Source organism: Felis catus, chromosome F1, assembly GCF_018350175.1.
Source record: "Felis catus isolate Fca126 chromosome F1, F.catus_Fca126_mat1.0, whole genome shotgun sequence".
Lineage (NCBI taxonomy): Eukaryota > Metazoa > Chordata > Mammalia > Carnivora > Felidae > Felis > Felis catus.
This window is the reverse complement of record NC_058384.1, coordinates 62,301,703-62,317,789: the sequence shown is the minus strand read 5'-3', so window position 1 is coordinate 62,317,789 and position 16,087 is coordinate 62,301,703. Positions and strand designations below refer to the sequence as shown.

The window sequence follows — 16,087 nt, the reverse complement described above, 5'->3', positions numbered from 1 at the left end:
AGAATGGTTGAAACATGGGGTAAGGGTAGGAGCTGAGTTCCATCCAGAGAACACTAATGAAGTTTTGGGGCCCTGGGCAGCTCAGTCAGTTAAGCAACCAACTCTTGATTTTGGCTCAGGTCAGGATCATAGGGTCATGGGGTCAAGGACCGAGTTGGGCTCTGCACTGAGCATGGAGCCTGCTTGGGATTCTATGACTTTCTCTCTCTCTCTCTCTCTCTCTCTCTCTCTCTCTCTCTCTCTGCCCCTCTTCCCCCCCCTCTAAAAAATTGAAAAAACTGTGATTATTTAGGAATCCAATATTTAAATAATAGGATTTATTTTTAATATAATTTTATTGGTATAAGATAAGGGATTTCTAAACTAGCTGATATTATCAGTGGACAGAGAACCAGTTCTGAACTCGGGTTCAGCTGCTCCCCACTCGAAATCAACACTCGAGAAACAAGTGATGGTGGGAAACAAAGGATGCTTTATTCAAGGAAGCCAGCGACCTGGGAAGATAGTAGAGTAACTTCTCAAAGACCATCTCCCCATCCAGGTGAAGCTGGAGTGTTTTAAAGGAGAAGGCATGGGAGAAGGGAGGGGGGCTGTGTGCAGGAGAAGCAGGCACCCAGGCAGTTAGTTATGTGTCAACATGACCCTGCACAGACGTGCTGGCCTCCGTGGCACCCGTTTTCAAATGTAGTCCGGTTTTATCTTCTGGGAAAGTTTGGTTCTTTACTCCCTAAGGCCAGAGGCACATACACTTGAAGCGACTTAACTCTTACAACCGGTTGGAGTGCTGTTACAATATCAAATTAATCAAGACCTCTATGATTTCAAAAGACAGTATAGATTATATCAGTCTCATATTGCTCGGGGATCATTGCTGTGTATAAATAATTGAAACTGTTACAGAGGCCATGAAGTAGATTAAAGCGTGTTCCCTACAGTTAGATACATGATGTGGGGAGTTTCTTAGCGTGAACCTGGACCAGTGATGATCACCTTGTTACCAATGCACAATAAATATAGAAACCTGGATTAAGCATTAGAAACTTTTATAGCATTTGGGCAGAAGACTCTTTTATGTGTTAAATCTAATAATAAAAAAATCTGGGCTTGAATTTTGCATCCTTTGCTTTTTATTTCATTTTTCTCATAACTCATTGCTCTCGTATTTTTCAGGAGTACCCATCTGGGATGGCTGAGAAAAACAAAAGGGGTTGTTTATCACAGAGTTTGAGAAGCACTGAAGTAGGAGTTTATAGTACACCACTGATAATGTCCTATGAAGTTCTTAGGTTCTCAGGTTCATAGATGTTCCAAATTTTGAAAACTGGCAACTCATCCATGATTGTATAAAAAATTTTTAAGGAAATCAATGTTCATTTTTCCAAAGAGGATTTTTTTTTTTTTTAGAGGAACAGCAGGTCTGGGACCAGAAGCTTGTCTGTAAAGTGGCACAGTGCCTGGATCTACACATCCCAAAAGGAGTAGAAAACGAAGTAGATGACAATACCCAAACTTTAACTCCTAGACCCAAATCTTTTCTCTAAAACAAGGAGTTCTGGTGCAAACATCCTGAGGCTTTCCTGCAATAGAGGCCAGGCGGGGGCACCAGGGTACAGATCCCGTGCGTGCCACGCATCCCGCGCCCCAGTGCTCTGCTGGGGGAAAGCCAGACCCGGCAATGGGCAGGTGCAGCAGGAGCCGGGTGGGTCCCGCGGGACACCTGAGCTACGGAGGGACGACGAGCGTCCGGATTGGCTCGGGTGCGGCTCCGCCCCTCGGCCTACCTCACCCCACCCGGGGCCCGGCGCCTAGAGCGCACCGCCGGCCGCGATTGGAGAAGAGCCGATGACGCGAGGGGAGCACCGTCGGGTCCTGATTGGACAGCAGCGGCGTGGGCGTGGCCGAGGAGGGCTTCTGGTTTCCACTGCTCGCGAGGCAGTGGCGGGTGCCGGCTCCGCGGCAGGGCGGCGGGGCGGGAGACCATGCGGAAAGCGGTGTTGGTCACCGGGGCGAGCAGGTGAGGCGTCCTCGGCGGTCGCGGCGGCGGCAGCGGCGGGTCAGGGGTCTCAGGGAGCAGGAAGTACGGGGCGGGCCACCGCCGGCGACCGCCCCCGGGAACGCGCGTCCCCGGCCTTGCGCGGTGGAACCTCGCGCGAGCACCTGCCCCGCTGTTCCCGGGTCCCCGGCGCGCGACGTCCCGGCGTCCGGCCGCGCAGGGGGCTCGGTAGCCGGTGCCGGAATTGAACGTGACGGCGGAAAAGCAGCCTGGGGCGTCGCGGGGGTCCTGTTGGTGTCCCGGACAGGGGCGCTCTCCACGCCGACCCCCGCCTCCTGCACCTGGTCCGTCTTGTAGTTCCGGTGTCCTGTCTGTGCAGGACGCTGCACCCCGGATATGTGTCGACACCCGTGAGCAGGAGGACGGGGTGGGGGTGGGGTGTGTCATTCCATCCAGCACAGAGCTGGACGCCTGCACACACTGTTACAAAACTAACCGTCTTCTGCAAAGTCCCGGGAGGCGCGCACAGCACCATCACCGCCCGTTTCTAGTTATTCCAGGGTTGCCCGTGTGGACTCCGCCCCCTCTGCTTTCTCTTTTCACTAATGTGAAGAATGTGTGGAGGCGACACCCCCCCAGCCCCAGCCATTCTCCTGCCCGTTGCAGTGGGGAGGGATGAAGGCGGGGGATATGTCCAATATCATCTAAAATCCGTCCACTCGGGGCTACCTAGCCGCATCCCTATTAGCTAAGCCAGCGTGGCAGGTGTCTGTGAGTGGCCTGGTTTAGCGTGTCCTCTCCTCAGTGCCCTGAATGAACAACGGATTCGGGGCTTCCCAAGCTGTCCTTGAAGTGACCCAGAGTTGATTTTGTATGTTTGCTTCTTTTGCATACGTTGTGATGGATGCAATTGGATAATTACCGTAAAGACCTGCTGCTATTCTCAAGTGAGGAGGAACAAGTGTAAATACACCTGATGCTCTGTTGGCAAAGCCCAGGCTCCGGCCGCCCCCAGCCGGGCTGGTTTGAGTACTGTTCCCACCCACTGTGCAGTTTCAAATGCCTTTTCTAAGGAGTTTATCTGTCCTTGACTCGTCCTCTTTCCTGGTGCCCATCTTGTATTTCCTCTTCCTACCTTCTACTTTATCGCGTTGAGTTTTTTCTCTCCTAGTGGTTATTCGATCTCATAGTAGTTGAGAGGAACCCGCCTCCTGCCACGGTAGTGAAAGATCCATCCAGTCCTTATCGGGAGCTGCTCTTGCCCCTGATAGTGGCCACCATACCAACGGGGCGTGGAGCCCCTGCCCTTGAGCAACCTAGACAGCAAAGTCAAACATGCACACGGGAAACAGCTCATATGATGCTCTTTTCAGCTCTTGCTGGCGATGCTCTGAATCACGTTCATGAGTGTCGTAACAAGTACAGAAGGAACCCTGCCCGCAGGTTAATCGCTGCATTGAAAGACAGCTCTCATTTGCAGTGCAGTTATTTGTGGGTGACAGCGTTTGCAGAATGAGAGAAACAAACGGGACAGCGGCCTGAGAGAGGGACTGACTGTTCAGTTGGGGGAGGGGGTTCCTTTCTTTTCATAGTTTTTGAGTCTTTTCTCCCCGCCCGGGCCCCTCATCGGAGCTCACGTTGACAAGGTCGGCTCTCTGAACGGGGGGGAAAGGCCTCTGTGGCACCGCCTGAATTAACGCATGTTCCGTGTCCGAACTGACCCCCAGCGGCGTTGGCCTCGCCCTCTGCAAGCGACTGCTGGAGGAGGACCACGAGCTGCACCTGTGTCTGGCCTGCAGGAACAGGAGCAAAGCGGAAGCGGTCCGCGCGGCTCTGCTGGCCTCTCACCCCCTCGCCGAGGTCAGCATCGTGCAGGTGGATGTCAGCGACCTGCAGTCGGTGTTCCGGGCTTCCCAGGAGCTCAGGCAAAGGTACGCCTCTTGCAATCTCACCTGATTGCGCCACACAGCAGCGAACAGAATATGAAAGGGTAGGGAAACCTACAAAGAAACAGGCGCGGCACAAGCCGTAGTCGTGCTGGGGAGATCCGTATGGAGCGACTCATCGCACCTTCGTGCTCAGTCGTAATCGTGATTATCTCACGGGGATGAATTTATGAGGACGCCTTGATGTGTGGTCAGTTGCGTGGACAGCAAGGTGATTCCTTTCTGAATGCAGTTTTTGTATCTCTCCTCTGTGTCACACCTGCATGAAGTAGGTTGGACAGGTGTTGACATTTACCAGGTGAAGAGCCTGAGACGCAGAGATAAGAGGAATGTGGCTGAGAAGGTGGTAGGACTTCCTGTCGGTTGGGTTGGTCTTAGAGCCCACGTCTACATCCTATTTCTTCGGAGATTTTTTCCCCCACAGGTTCATAAAGATTTGTTCACATCGACACAGTAATTGGTGTATAACAGGTATCTGAGAAATATTTCGTGTATGAAGGAATAGGGTCCTTGGACGTATAACTCCCTAGAAAGTGTGCACAAAATCGCATACAGGTGCACAGTGCATTTGTTTTCTGGGGAAAGAAGGCATGCTTTTTTTTTGTTGTTTGTTTTTTTTGTAAATTTTAAATTCTAGGAAGAATTTATGATCCACAAAGGTCAGGAGCCCTGCACTGGTCCGTACTGAGCCCCGGAGATATGTGGAATACTTAATTTTCAAACATTTTTGTCCTTGAGGTCCTTTTTTTTTTTTTAAGTTTTTTTTTTAAACATTTATTCATTTTTGAGGGACAAAGAGAGACAGAGCAGTAGCGGGGGAGGGGCACACAGAATCCAGGCTCTGAGCTGTCAGCACAGAGCCCGACGCGGGGCTCAAACCCACGAACTGTGAGATCATGACCTGAGCCAAAGCCAGACGCTCAATGGGCTGAGGCACCCAGGCGCCCCTGTCCTCGAGGTCCTTAAGCCGCTTTGTTTCTGTGGACAGTAAAATGATGTCCAGTAAAAACGAGGAAGGCCTTCTTGGTAAAGGCATCTACTGAAGAATGCAACTTCGTGTTTTGCGTGTGGGAATTGCTGGCCATTTGCCTGTCCCTGTTCCAAAGACACAAGGGACAGGGTGAAGGTGGAAGCCGGCCTTCTTCACCCGGCTCTTCTGGGTGCAGCCTCACCCTGTTGGGAAATCTCACTTCTCACTAGTCCTGAGCTCCTGGAATTTTCTGCCACATCATCCTTCTAAAAAACTGACAATATCTACATTTCCTATCCCCTGCTCTTCCATAACTTTGACTTTCCAAGTCTGCGAAACCGCACAATAAAGGTATTTAAAAACCCTAGCGTCAGGACAGACGTTTCGAGCTCAAATCAGGTTTCAGGCATTGTTTTCCCCAAACCTTCTCAGCCAGCGTGTCTTTTCTGTTTTGTAGAGATTTCGTGGTGTTTCCTCACTTAGCAGAGAAGAGCCTTTGTCCTCAGTTAAGAGTAGCCCGTGCTAGTACAGTTGACTTTCGAGATTTTAAGTTGTAACGTTCATAGTATTGACTTTTCTCAGTTGCCTTCAAAGTTTCAAGATGTTTAGTTATCACAAGCTTAGTGACTTAGCATTTAGTGTGAGTTGTAGTGATTTCTCAGGGATTTGAGGCCTCAGGGCAGTAAGGTGGAAGGGAGCAGGAAGGTAATACGTGTCTGCCGTCAGCATTTTGTGCAGCTTTGATGTATTTATTTCATCAGCAGAACAGCTCTTGCTGAGCTGAGTGGGTCTCCCAAAGTTAGGAAATGATAGTTGTAGTAAGAGTCACAAATTTGGGGATGTGTGCTCGTGTCCAGACATATCCATTACTATGTCAAGAATCTCCTGGGGCACCTGGGGAGCTCAGTCGGTTGAGTGTCCGACTTCAGCTCAGGTCATGATCTCACGGTTCATGAGTTCGAGCCCCACACTGGGCTCTGCGCTGACAGTGTGGAGCCCACTTGGGATCCTGTCTCTGCCCCAACCCTGCTCATATCTGTCTGTCTCTCTCTCAAAATAAATAAATAACCTTAAAAAAAAAAGGATCTCCTGCACTTAATGGCCCCAAATGGTTGTCCACGATGGTAGACCCGAGGTAAATTTGAGCCAAAGAGAGCTTGGGAAGGTCCCTTCCGTTGGCTAATTGAGCACCATTCCTGACACCTGGGTTTTCTGGCCGCACGACTCTCTTCTGTAAGCTATGTGCAGAGGAAAACCAGTAAGAAATTGTAGTTCCATTTTATCCAGACTAGAGCACTTAATGTTCTGTCACTTAATCTTTGAGAGTGGTAAGTATGCCATTTTACTGAAGCCAGACCTGAATCTGGCATTCTGGTGCAATTTCCACCCTTTGCTAAACATTTCCTTTCCATTCCTAGCAAGATGTGTTCATGTTCTTAGATGGAAGTTTGCAAATTAGGTAACGGAACATCCAACAATAGATGGGCCCAGATGACTGGTGCTTATGTGGATGGCCCAGTAGTATCCACATCAGCATGTTTAAAAATAATTTTTTAGGGGCGCCTGGGTGGCGCAGTCGGTTAAGCGTCCGACTTCAGCCAGGTCACGATCTCGCGGTCTGGGAGTTCGAGCCCCGCGTCAGGCTCTGGGCTGATGGCTCGGAGCCTGGAGCCTGTTTCCGATTCTGTGTCTCCCTCTCTCTTTGCCCCTCCCCCGTTCGTGCTCTGTCTCTCTGTCCCAAAAATAAATAAACGTTGAAAAAAAAAATTTAAAAAAAAATAATTTTTTATAACTTTTTTATTTTTGAGAGAGAGAGAGAGACAGACAGAGGGTGAATAGGGAAGGGCCAGAGAGAGAGAGGGAGACACAGAACCCGAAGCAGGCTCCGGGCTGTCTGCACAGAGCCCGACACGGGGCTCAAACTCACGAACCGTGAGGTCCTGACCTGAGCCGATGTCGGATGCTCAACCGACTGAGCCACCCAGGCACCCCTTCCACGTCAGTATTTTAAACAGTAAATTTAGTAATTAGAGTCATTTGGCTGTTCATTACTTGTAGACTGATCAAGAAATGTTTGTGTGGGATCTGAATTGGTGAGTGTGGATGTATTTTAAGGTCCCAGCTTTAGTAGCTACGGCCCGTGTTGTCTTGGGCTGCACACAAGAGGGCACGGAGACCATGTAATGCGCAGAAGTCTAGGGGATATTCATGGTGTCTGTGAGTGTCACAAGGGCAGGCTTGCCCTTAGCTCAAGAGGAGTACACTGCATTAAGTCTTACATGGGGTTTCAATATGAAAGTGCTCCCTCTAGTCCACATTTCACTGTTCTCTCCATGACGGGTTCCACGACATGTGCCTTCCCCCCATTCAGCTTCCGTAATCTCCTTGTATTCTTATGAGCCCCCCTCATCTTGTGATACAGAGGAGCCGGCCACGAACAGTGACAGGTTTCCACATGCATCTTTTGCTTTAGTAGATATCTTGGCATTCAGGTTCCAGCATTAATGGATCAGATTGGGCGATTATCAACATGATATAAATTTTACCTATCAACAGGGAAGATGTGACTCTTTTTTTTTCTTTTTTTTTTTTAATGTTTATTTATTTTTGAGACAGAGAGAGACAGAGCATGAACGGGGGAGGGGCAGAGAGAGAGACACAGAATCCGAAGCAGGCTCCAGGCTCCAAGCTGTCAGCACAGAGCCCGACGCGGGGCTCGAACTCATGGACCGTGAGATCATGACCTGAGCCGAAGTCGGACGCTTAACTGACTGAGCCACCCAGGCCCCCCCGTGACTCTTTAAAAAAAAAAAAAAAAGGCAAAATGTTTCTAAGACCAGAAGGAGAGTTGGTTTAGTAGACCGAGGGTGGCCGTGTGCAGATCCTACTTGGGATGACGGAGGTGGGAGTAGTGTTGATCTGAGATGTAACTTCAAAACCCAGCCTAGCTCCCCAAATTCTGTTTGCAGCCACCGTCAAAAAAAAAAAAAAAAGAATACTCAGATATTTCTTGTGGCTAAAGAGAAACCATTGAGAAAGAAGTGGGTGTAATGTATGATGTGTTGTACATTCCCTTCAACTGGCTGTGGCCGCTTTTTTTGGTTCAGAAAGTGTTTTCTGTCCCTCATAGGCTTTCTTTATTCCAGTTGCTCAGGATAATGAACCGTCTTATTGTGGTGTTTTCCTTGCAGGTTTCAGAGATTAGACTATGTCTATCTGAACGCTGGGATCATGCCCAACCCACAGCTGAATATCAAAGCGCTTTTCTCTGGCCTCTTTTCAAGGTAATGTTCAATTTCTAGATGAACCAAGTGGAAGGAACCCATTCCTTTTTTTGCCTGGTTTTGCCCTCGGCAGGTTAAGTTAGGGGGCTGAGGGGCGGTGGCCAAGAGTCGAGACAGAAAGTGTTGCAGCTGCATCATGAAAGAAAAGCATCCATCTTTTGTGGGAGAGGCTGGAAGTCCTGGATCTCAGGGTGTTCTAGGTCTCCAGGACATTCCAAACGGCTGGATGTTTCAGAAGGTACATTTCTAGGGGCGCCTGGGTGGCTCAGTCAGTTAAGCCGCCGACTTCGGCTCAGGTCATGATCTCACGGTCTGTGAGTTCGAGCCCCGCGTCAGGCTCTGTGCTGACAGCTCAGAGCCTGGAGCCTGTTTCAGATTCTGTGTCTCTTTCTCTCTGACCCTCCCCCATTCATGCTCTGTCTCTCTCTGTCTCAAAAAATAAATAAACATTAAAAAAAAAAAAAGAAGGTGCATTTCTAGTCTGCCTGGGTGTGATTAGCAGGAAGAACATTTCAGAATCAGGCAGCATTGTCTGCGAGACTCCAGTATCCACGAGACTTGCTTTGGAAGTATCTCCCAGCTCTGTGGCAGGTGCTTTGCCCGGTGAGCTGGGGAGCGCACCCAGCTAAAAGTGCCCCTGGGAGATTCTCCATACGGAGTAGCACAGTGGCTCCAGAAGTGTTTGACCGTGACCTGTAGTAAGAAATATACCTTATTTTGTGACCTCGTGTACTTATAAATAGATATTCATACTCTTTTTGCACGCTCCTTACTACGTTGCTACTTTTATTTTACTTCTCTTCCATCACACACACACACACACACACACACACACACACACACGCTGGTCTTGACCTAATAAGTTGATCTCATGGCAAATCACCGTGTTAATATGTTGGGTGCTTCAGGAATTTCCCGTAGAAAACTAACCTGTGTAACTTTCGCAGTTAAACATCAGTTTGTGCTGGGGTGAGACATTTTCCCCTTGGCATGGCTGTTATTTCCCCACAGAGGTTCACCTGCACCCCAATGTGGGAAATGGTGAAGAGAATTTTAGCAGCAAGTATTTTGTGTCAGGTTCCCGTTGGTGGTAGGAGTTAGAGGTATGTAAATATGTCTCTGAATTGGGAGAAAGGAAGCATTTTTGTGTCTTATTATGCACTCACAGTGACACAGTCTGAGAAATCGACATTTTATTCTTTTTAAAAAAACGTTTAGGGCGCCTGGGTGGCTCAGTCGGTTAAACCTCCGACTTTGGCTCAGGTCACCATCTCACGGTTCATGAGATCAAGCCCCGCGTCGGGCTCTGTGTGCTGACAGCTCAGAGCCTGGAGCCTCTTTGGATTCTGTGTCTCCCTCTCTCTCTGCCCCTCCCCAGCTTGTGCTCTGTCTCTCTTGCTCTCAAAAATAAATAAAACATTAAAAAAAAACTTAAAAAAATGTTTACTTATTTTGTGAGAGACAGAGTGGGGGAGGGGCAGAGAGAGAAGGAGAGAGAGCATCCCAAGCAGGCCCCGCACGCTGTCAGCACAGAGCCCGACACGGGGCTCGAACTCACGAACCGTGAGATCATGACTGGGGCCGAGATCGAGTCGGCTGCTTAACCAGCGGAGCCACCCAGGAACCCCACGTTTTTATTCCTGATGTTATAGGATCAAGGAAAATGTAGTTTTGGGGCAGGGGAGGGGCAGCAGGGAGCATTTTTCAGGATCTTCAGTTAAAGAAGCTTTTAAAAGTCATACAATTGTCTTCTCCTGTTTCAGAAAAGTGATTCATATGTTCTCCACAGCTGAAGGATTGCTGACCCAGGAAGATCAAATCACTGCCGACGGGCTCCAGGAGGTGTTTGAGACCAACGTCTTTGGCCACTTCATCCTGGTAAAAAGACTTGAGGCTCATTCGGCTCACATTAGTGTTGCAACCTTGAAGGCTCACATGGCTGCAGCCCAGGGCTCTTTGTTCAGCTCACAAATTCCGGCATTAAGTCGTTGAGTACTTAAATAGGATGATCGCTGTACTCTCTGAAAACATTGCTTCCCTAAAGCAGTGTATTGATACATTAATTTTTTTCTTTTGACATTGGCTCTAGAGAGTGGAGGGAAAAGTGCGAAAGAGGCACACGGTGTGTGTGTGTGTGTGTGTGTGTGTGTGTGTGTGTGTGTGCGCGCGCGTGCGTGCACGTGTGCGCAGAACTGTGAGAAAGTATACCAGTCCTGTTCTGAATGTTCTTTGACACTGGGCTTGGCATCAGATAGGATGGGGTGGTGGGCAAGCCGTTGTTAAATGGGAATTCATACCCGATCTTTTATTGATTTGGTTTCTTGGGTGTGATTACAGATTCTTGGGTGTCTATACTGCGTTACAGTTCCAGGCACGCGCGTGGAGTTAAGCAGGAGATGTGCAGTTTGCCTGGCTTGTTCAGGGCTCTTGCCTCAGGCTTGACCCCATGGGACAGCTTTACTGTCTGCGTGAAGTAATGCCAGACCACCTTGCTGGTTGCCTGTAATTCCTTGGTGTTGGAGGGACTCCTTCTGATGCTGGGTTGGCCAGCGCAGAACCTGTATTTCTGACGCCTTTTTATTCGCCGCCACCTGTCTCCACCTTAAGCCTAATTTCCCTTAAAATTGGACCTCTTTCAGCACCAGCCTGTATTTGCAATAAATGAAGGTGTAGCCAAACTCTGGAACAGTATGGACCCGTTCAAAGACATAGGATAAATATTTTGCACTTCTGTGGGACAGCTTCTAGCATTTTATCATAAAGAAGGAATAGCGAGGCATAATGTGTATAGTGTGGTCTCGTGTATGTAAACACACAGGAGAAGATGTATCCTCACAGAGTGTAGATAAATGTGTATAATATTTCTAGAATGATACAGAGGAAGCTGGGAGCACTGGTCACCAGGCTGTCAGCAAGGAGGGGGAGTTTCATGTTTTAGTCTATAACCTTTAGTGCTATTTATTTAATGCGATGTGGTGTTACTTTTTCAATGGCAAAAGTTCGTTAAAACGTAAAGTCAGAACGGGATTGAATTCTTGTCTGGTCTTTGTTTTTATACCTTTCCACAGATCAGTTATCTAGTATTTCCTGTATCTTTTTATAATACTCGTTCTTTGCCCTCTTCTTGAATTATTAAATTAATCGATAATGATAGAAGATAATTATTGCTATTATGACTCTGTGAGTTTTTTGTTGAATCTAGTGCTTAAAAATTAGGTTGTTCAGAAGATCAAGCATTGGGGTCATCTGGGTGAGGGGAATGGCAGAGGAGAGTGGTGGCTGCGGGCAGAGTTAGCATAGGTGTCCTGGTGACACCACCCAGCCTGTGGATCCTTTGACAGGTGGGCAAGGCAGCTGGAGTTTGGGAATTGATTTGTCTAATAAAATAATCAGGAGGCTTAGATGCTTCCCACTCTCTTCAAATAGGTTTAAGAATCTTACCACTTTCTATGGAACACAAACTTGGATTCTAGGTTCCAGGTGTCAGTGCATTTTATAAATGGATCCATCCCAAGTTTGATCCATATGCAACATGACCAAACTTTTAGGATCGTTTACAAAGTATAGAGGTAATTTCCGTGAAGTTCCAAGCACAGAGTGGTACCAGTTAACTTGATTTAATCTCGTGTTTTTGAGTTTTCTTGCTTGCATTTGATTTATTCATCACAAATGTGGATGGAGTGCATCTGGAAACTTTCCTAGGTTTTTCTTTAGTAAGTTTTTTGTTTGTTTTCCAATAGTTTGATTTACAGAATTACTGCAAATATAGTACAGAGAGTTCCTGGACCCCCAGTTTTCTGTCTCATTTAACACCTTTCCTTGATGTAGTACATTTGTTGCAATCTCAGAACCAACCTTGTTATTAGCGGGAGTCCAAACTTCATTCAGATTTCTTCAATTTTCTAAAATCCCATCTTGGATACCACAGTACATTTAGTAGCTGTCCCCTTAGGTTCTCCTTGGTTGTGACAGTTGTTCAGACTGCCCTTGGTTTTGATGACCTTGACAGTTTTGAGGATCACTGCTGAGGTATTTTGTAGGCAGCCCTCAGTTGGGATTTGTCTGAAGTTTTTCTCGTGGTTAGACTTGAGTCATGTGTGGGAGGAGGACCACAGAGGTGAAGTACCATTCTCGTCACATAATATCAAGGGTGTGAACTGTCAACGTGGCTTATCAGCATTGATGTTCTCTTCGATCCCCTGGCTCAAGGTAGTGTCGGTCAGGTTTCTCATTGTCAAGTTCCTCTCTGGTTTTTCTCTCCTTTTCCATATGGTACTCTTTGGAAGAAAGTTAGTGTGTGTAGCTCACACTTAAGAGGTTGTGTTTGACCCCCTGAAGGGTCGATTAGCTACCTAAATTATCTGGAAGCTTTCTGCAAGAAAGATTTGTCCGTTCCCCATTTAATTCTTTTTTTTTTTTAATTTTTTTTTTTAACTTTTATTTAGTTTTGAGAGAGAGTGAGTAGGGTCGGGGCAGAGAGAGAGAGGGAGACACAGAATTTGAAGCAGGCTCCAGGCTCTGAGCTGTCAGCACAGAGCCTGATGCGAGGCTTGAACTCATGAATCATGAGATCATGACCTGAGCTGAAGTTGGATGCTTAACCATCTGAGCCATCCAGGCGCACCCCCCCCCCCCGCCCATTTAATTCTTTATTCAATCATTTCTTGGTCGATTTGATCTCAAAAAAGCTAAAAAAAATCATTTATTATATTCACGTGGGCTTGCGGATACTCATTTCCTACTTTGAGTTGTAAATACCGTATTTTGTGCAAAAAAAATGATTTGCTCAAGTTGTGTCCCTTTGGGCCATTGGGGGTGCTCTCTGTTGGATCCTGCATGTCTTTGACGTAGCCTCATTGTCATGGTTTCCCGTTTTTGTTTTGAGCATGCCCGTTCTGGCACTACACGATGCTGTGGGCTCATCGGTACATTTCCTGCCCCGGTCCTAGAATCCGCCTTTTCTCTAAGGAGATCTGGTTCCTCTTGCTGGACACTGGTATTAGAAACCAAGATTCGAGGGCTCGTTGCTATTGATGCATCAGTAGCTTCTAGGCTGACGGAGCAGGGAGAGAATCCGTGCATAGTAACCCATGTATATGTTAGTATATGTTATAGTGATGTTATAGTATATGTTATAAATATTTTTATATGTAACCATCTGTATCTTTATGAAGCTAAACATCAGTTCGTCTGATGTCTCAAACTCATTTCCACATGGATCATTCTGGCCTCCTCTCTCGCGTGTCTGTAAGAGCCCCCCGGCAACGACCTACCTGTTCAGTCGCAGCATACGTTTATAGTAGTTTCCCGGTTGTTACCCTGTATGCCTCCGGTAGATTTTGATCCATTTTTTGTTCCTTTTTTGTTCTTTTTCAAATCTCCTTCAGATTCAGGAACTGGCACCTCTCCTCTGTCACAGTGACAGTCCTTCCCAGCTTATCTGGACATCGTCTCGCAATGCGAGGAAATCGAATTTCTGCCTCGAGGACATCCAACACAGCAGAGGCCAGGAGCCCTACAGCTCCTCCAAGTACGCGGTTGACCTGCTCAGCGTGGCTGTGAACAGGAACTTCAACTCGCGGGTGAGTCCTGTCTCCGTGACGCAGAAATGGCAGGGTGACGATTTCTGAACTACAGTTGATTTTCTGGTTACCTTGGCTTTCTGTTAGAAGATGCGGTACTGTTTCTTGAGCAGGATTACCATGAAGACAAGAGAAGACATGAATAGGAGTGACAGGTGGTGCGTGTCAAAGTTTTAGGGCAGAGATAATTAGCTCCTGGCCTTGGGTACACGGGCATTCATTCGCCGTCCCGTAGCTACTCAGCAGCTCTGGCTTCCGCAGCAGAACGGGACCCACGAATGATGCGAGTACCTACTATGAAGCACCTGCTGCGTTTCAGGTGCTGTATCTTTACCTGTGTGTGTCATTCAATGCCTTTCCTGTCCCAGGGACAGTGCGGACAGTAGGTCTGAGTATCCCCATCTTCAGATGAGGGTTAGGTGATTGCCCCCAGCCGTCACGCACAACTTGTTACTAATGGTAGAGCTCAGAGTTGAGCCCAGGGCCGTGTGACTGTAGGGTGGAATTTTCCCACTAAACCATGCTGTGTCCCAGTGTCTGCCATATCAGGTGCTACAGGACAGCCAGGGGTGACAAAGCCTTCTGCACAGTGGGCTTGGGTGACGCTCCAGAGCTCTGTCTTTATGAAGACGCTGGGTTTAGGGGGTGTGTCTTTGCAGAAGGCAGCCCTTGTCAGTCTCGCTGGCTCCTTGTGGCCTCTGTGGTCTGGAACTCACTGCTGCTCTGAATGTCTCTCTTGTTCGGGTCTAAAATCTTAACTGAAAATCTCCAGTCTTTCCCATGGCATTTTCCTTTGTTTGCTTTGACTCTGCTGTTTGAGTGTGGGACTGTGGGGAAATTTAATTGCACTAATATTTACAAAAGACCTACCGCGTGTAGGGCACTGGGCCAGGCTTAGGGTTGCAGAGAAAGGAGAGAGAAAAAGATAACCAAGGAGCTGTCTGCCCTTGCCGGACCTTCTCTGATGATACGTCAGAAATAGTCTAAGACTTTTTTTTGTTTTAATTTATTTATTTCTGAGAGAGAGCACACGCAGGAGAGAGGCAGAGAGAGGGAGACAGGATCCGAAGCAGGCCCCGCACCGTCAGCGCAGAGCCTGATGCAGGGCTCGAACTCGTGAACTCTGAGATCGTGACCTGAGCCGAAATCAAGAGTCAGCCAGTTAACCGACTGAGCCACCCAGGCGCCCCCATAGTCTGGGCCTTCTGTGATAGTCTAGACCTGGTTTATTCTGGAATGGACACCTTGTCAGGTGGAGCTCTCTCTTCTGTGGTCTGGGTCCTAGAACCGTGCCTCTCAGTGAAGAGTCGAAGCTGAGAACATTCCCCTAGAACTGGATTGGAATCCTTGGACAAATTATCTCATCTCCCCGTGCCTCAGTTTCCTCATCTGAAAAACAGTGCCTGCTTCACAGATTCGTTAGGAGGGTTGAAGAGGGGCCGGGTGTGACGCAGTCGCAGCCGTGGTCTCAGAATGCGCTTGTGCGTGCGCGCGTCTGTACGTGTGTGCACACGAGGGTGTGCCTGCCCACACGCACCTGTCGGGTTTGCAGGTGTGTGCAGATATGAATGTGATCATGTAGGTGGTGTGTGCATGTGTGGAGGTGCCCCGGGTGTACAGAAGGCGTGTGGTCTATGTGTGTGCACCTGTGCTGGTACGTGTTTGTATGGCCATCAGCATCAGGATTATTATTGTTATTGTTATTTCTTGAGTTCGTGTGTTGGTCTAGTTGTTGGCCTCCTTCTGAGGTTCCTTGAGATGTTTAAAAAGTTGTCACAACTGCTTGTTTCTGGCAGCTCCCTTTTGGGGACAAGGTCAGAGTGGATTAGCTGCTCTTTTCGTAAAAAGCTCTGGGATTTTGCGTATGTTTTAATTGTCCAGTAAGCTTTGGGATTTCATCTTTTACAAGAAAGGGAGTTTTGGCTAATGCTGCTGCCTTCTAACATCTGTATGATTGGTTTTCCTTTTTTTTTTTATATATACATTTATTTATTGTTGAGAGACAGAGAGAGAGCATAAGTGGGGGAGGGGCAGAGAGAGGGGAGACACAGAATCGGAAGCAGGCTCCAGGCTCCGAGCCATCAGCACAGAGCCCGACGCGGGGCTCGAACCCACGAACTGCGGGATCATGACCTGAGCCGAAGTCGGACGCTTGACCGGCGGAGCCACCCAGGCGCCCTGGGCGAACTCCATCCTTTTAAAGGCTTGTAGCACTGGAAATGCTGGAAGGTCCATGCAGGCTACCTGGTAGAGTTTAATCGTTCATTAATGACCCGTCACACGCGTCTGCGAACCACTCAGGTCCTCACAGC

The 16,087-nt window shown here is 48.1% G+C and overlaps 1 protein-coding gene across 21 annotated transcripts in view; it reads left to right on the top strand.

Annotated features, from left to right (window-relative positions):
- Nucleotides 1-1,867: 1,867 nt before the first annotated feature.
- Nucleotides 1,868-16,087, top strand: part of HSD17B7 (hydroxysteroid 17-beta dehydrogenase 7) — a 71,255-nt gene continuing 57,035 nt past the window's right edge. For 17 of the 21 annotated variants that reach the window (XM_045048417.1, XM_045048414.1, XM_045048413.1 and 14 more), the window contains exons 1-5: nt 1,869-2,014; nt 3,721-3,924; nt 8,101-8,193; nt 9,957-10,071; nt 13,581-13,775. In XM_045048417.1, coding sequence (XP_044904352.1) covers nt 1,980-2,014; nt 3,721-3,924; nt 8,101-8,193; nt 9,957-10,071; nt 13,581-13,775 — 642 coding nt within the window. In that variant the 5' untranslated portion in view covers nt 1,869-1,979. Of the gene's footprint in view, nt 2,015-3,720; nt 3,925-8,100; nt 8,194-9,956; nt 10,072-13,580; nt 13,776-16,087 lie in introns of those variants that run through there. The other 4 variants (XM_045048420.1, XM_045048416.1, XR_006591418.1 and 1 more) reach the window with 3 other exon arrangements.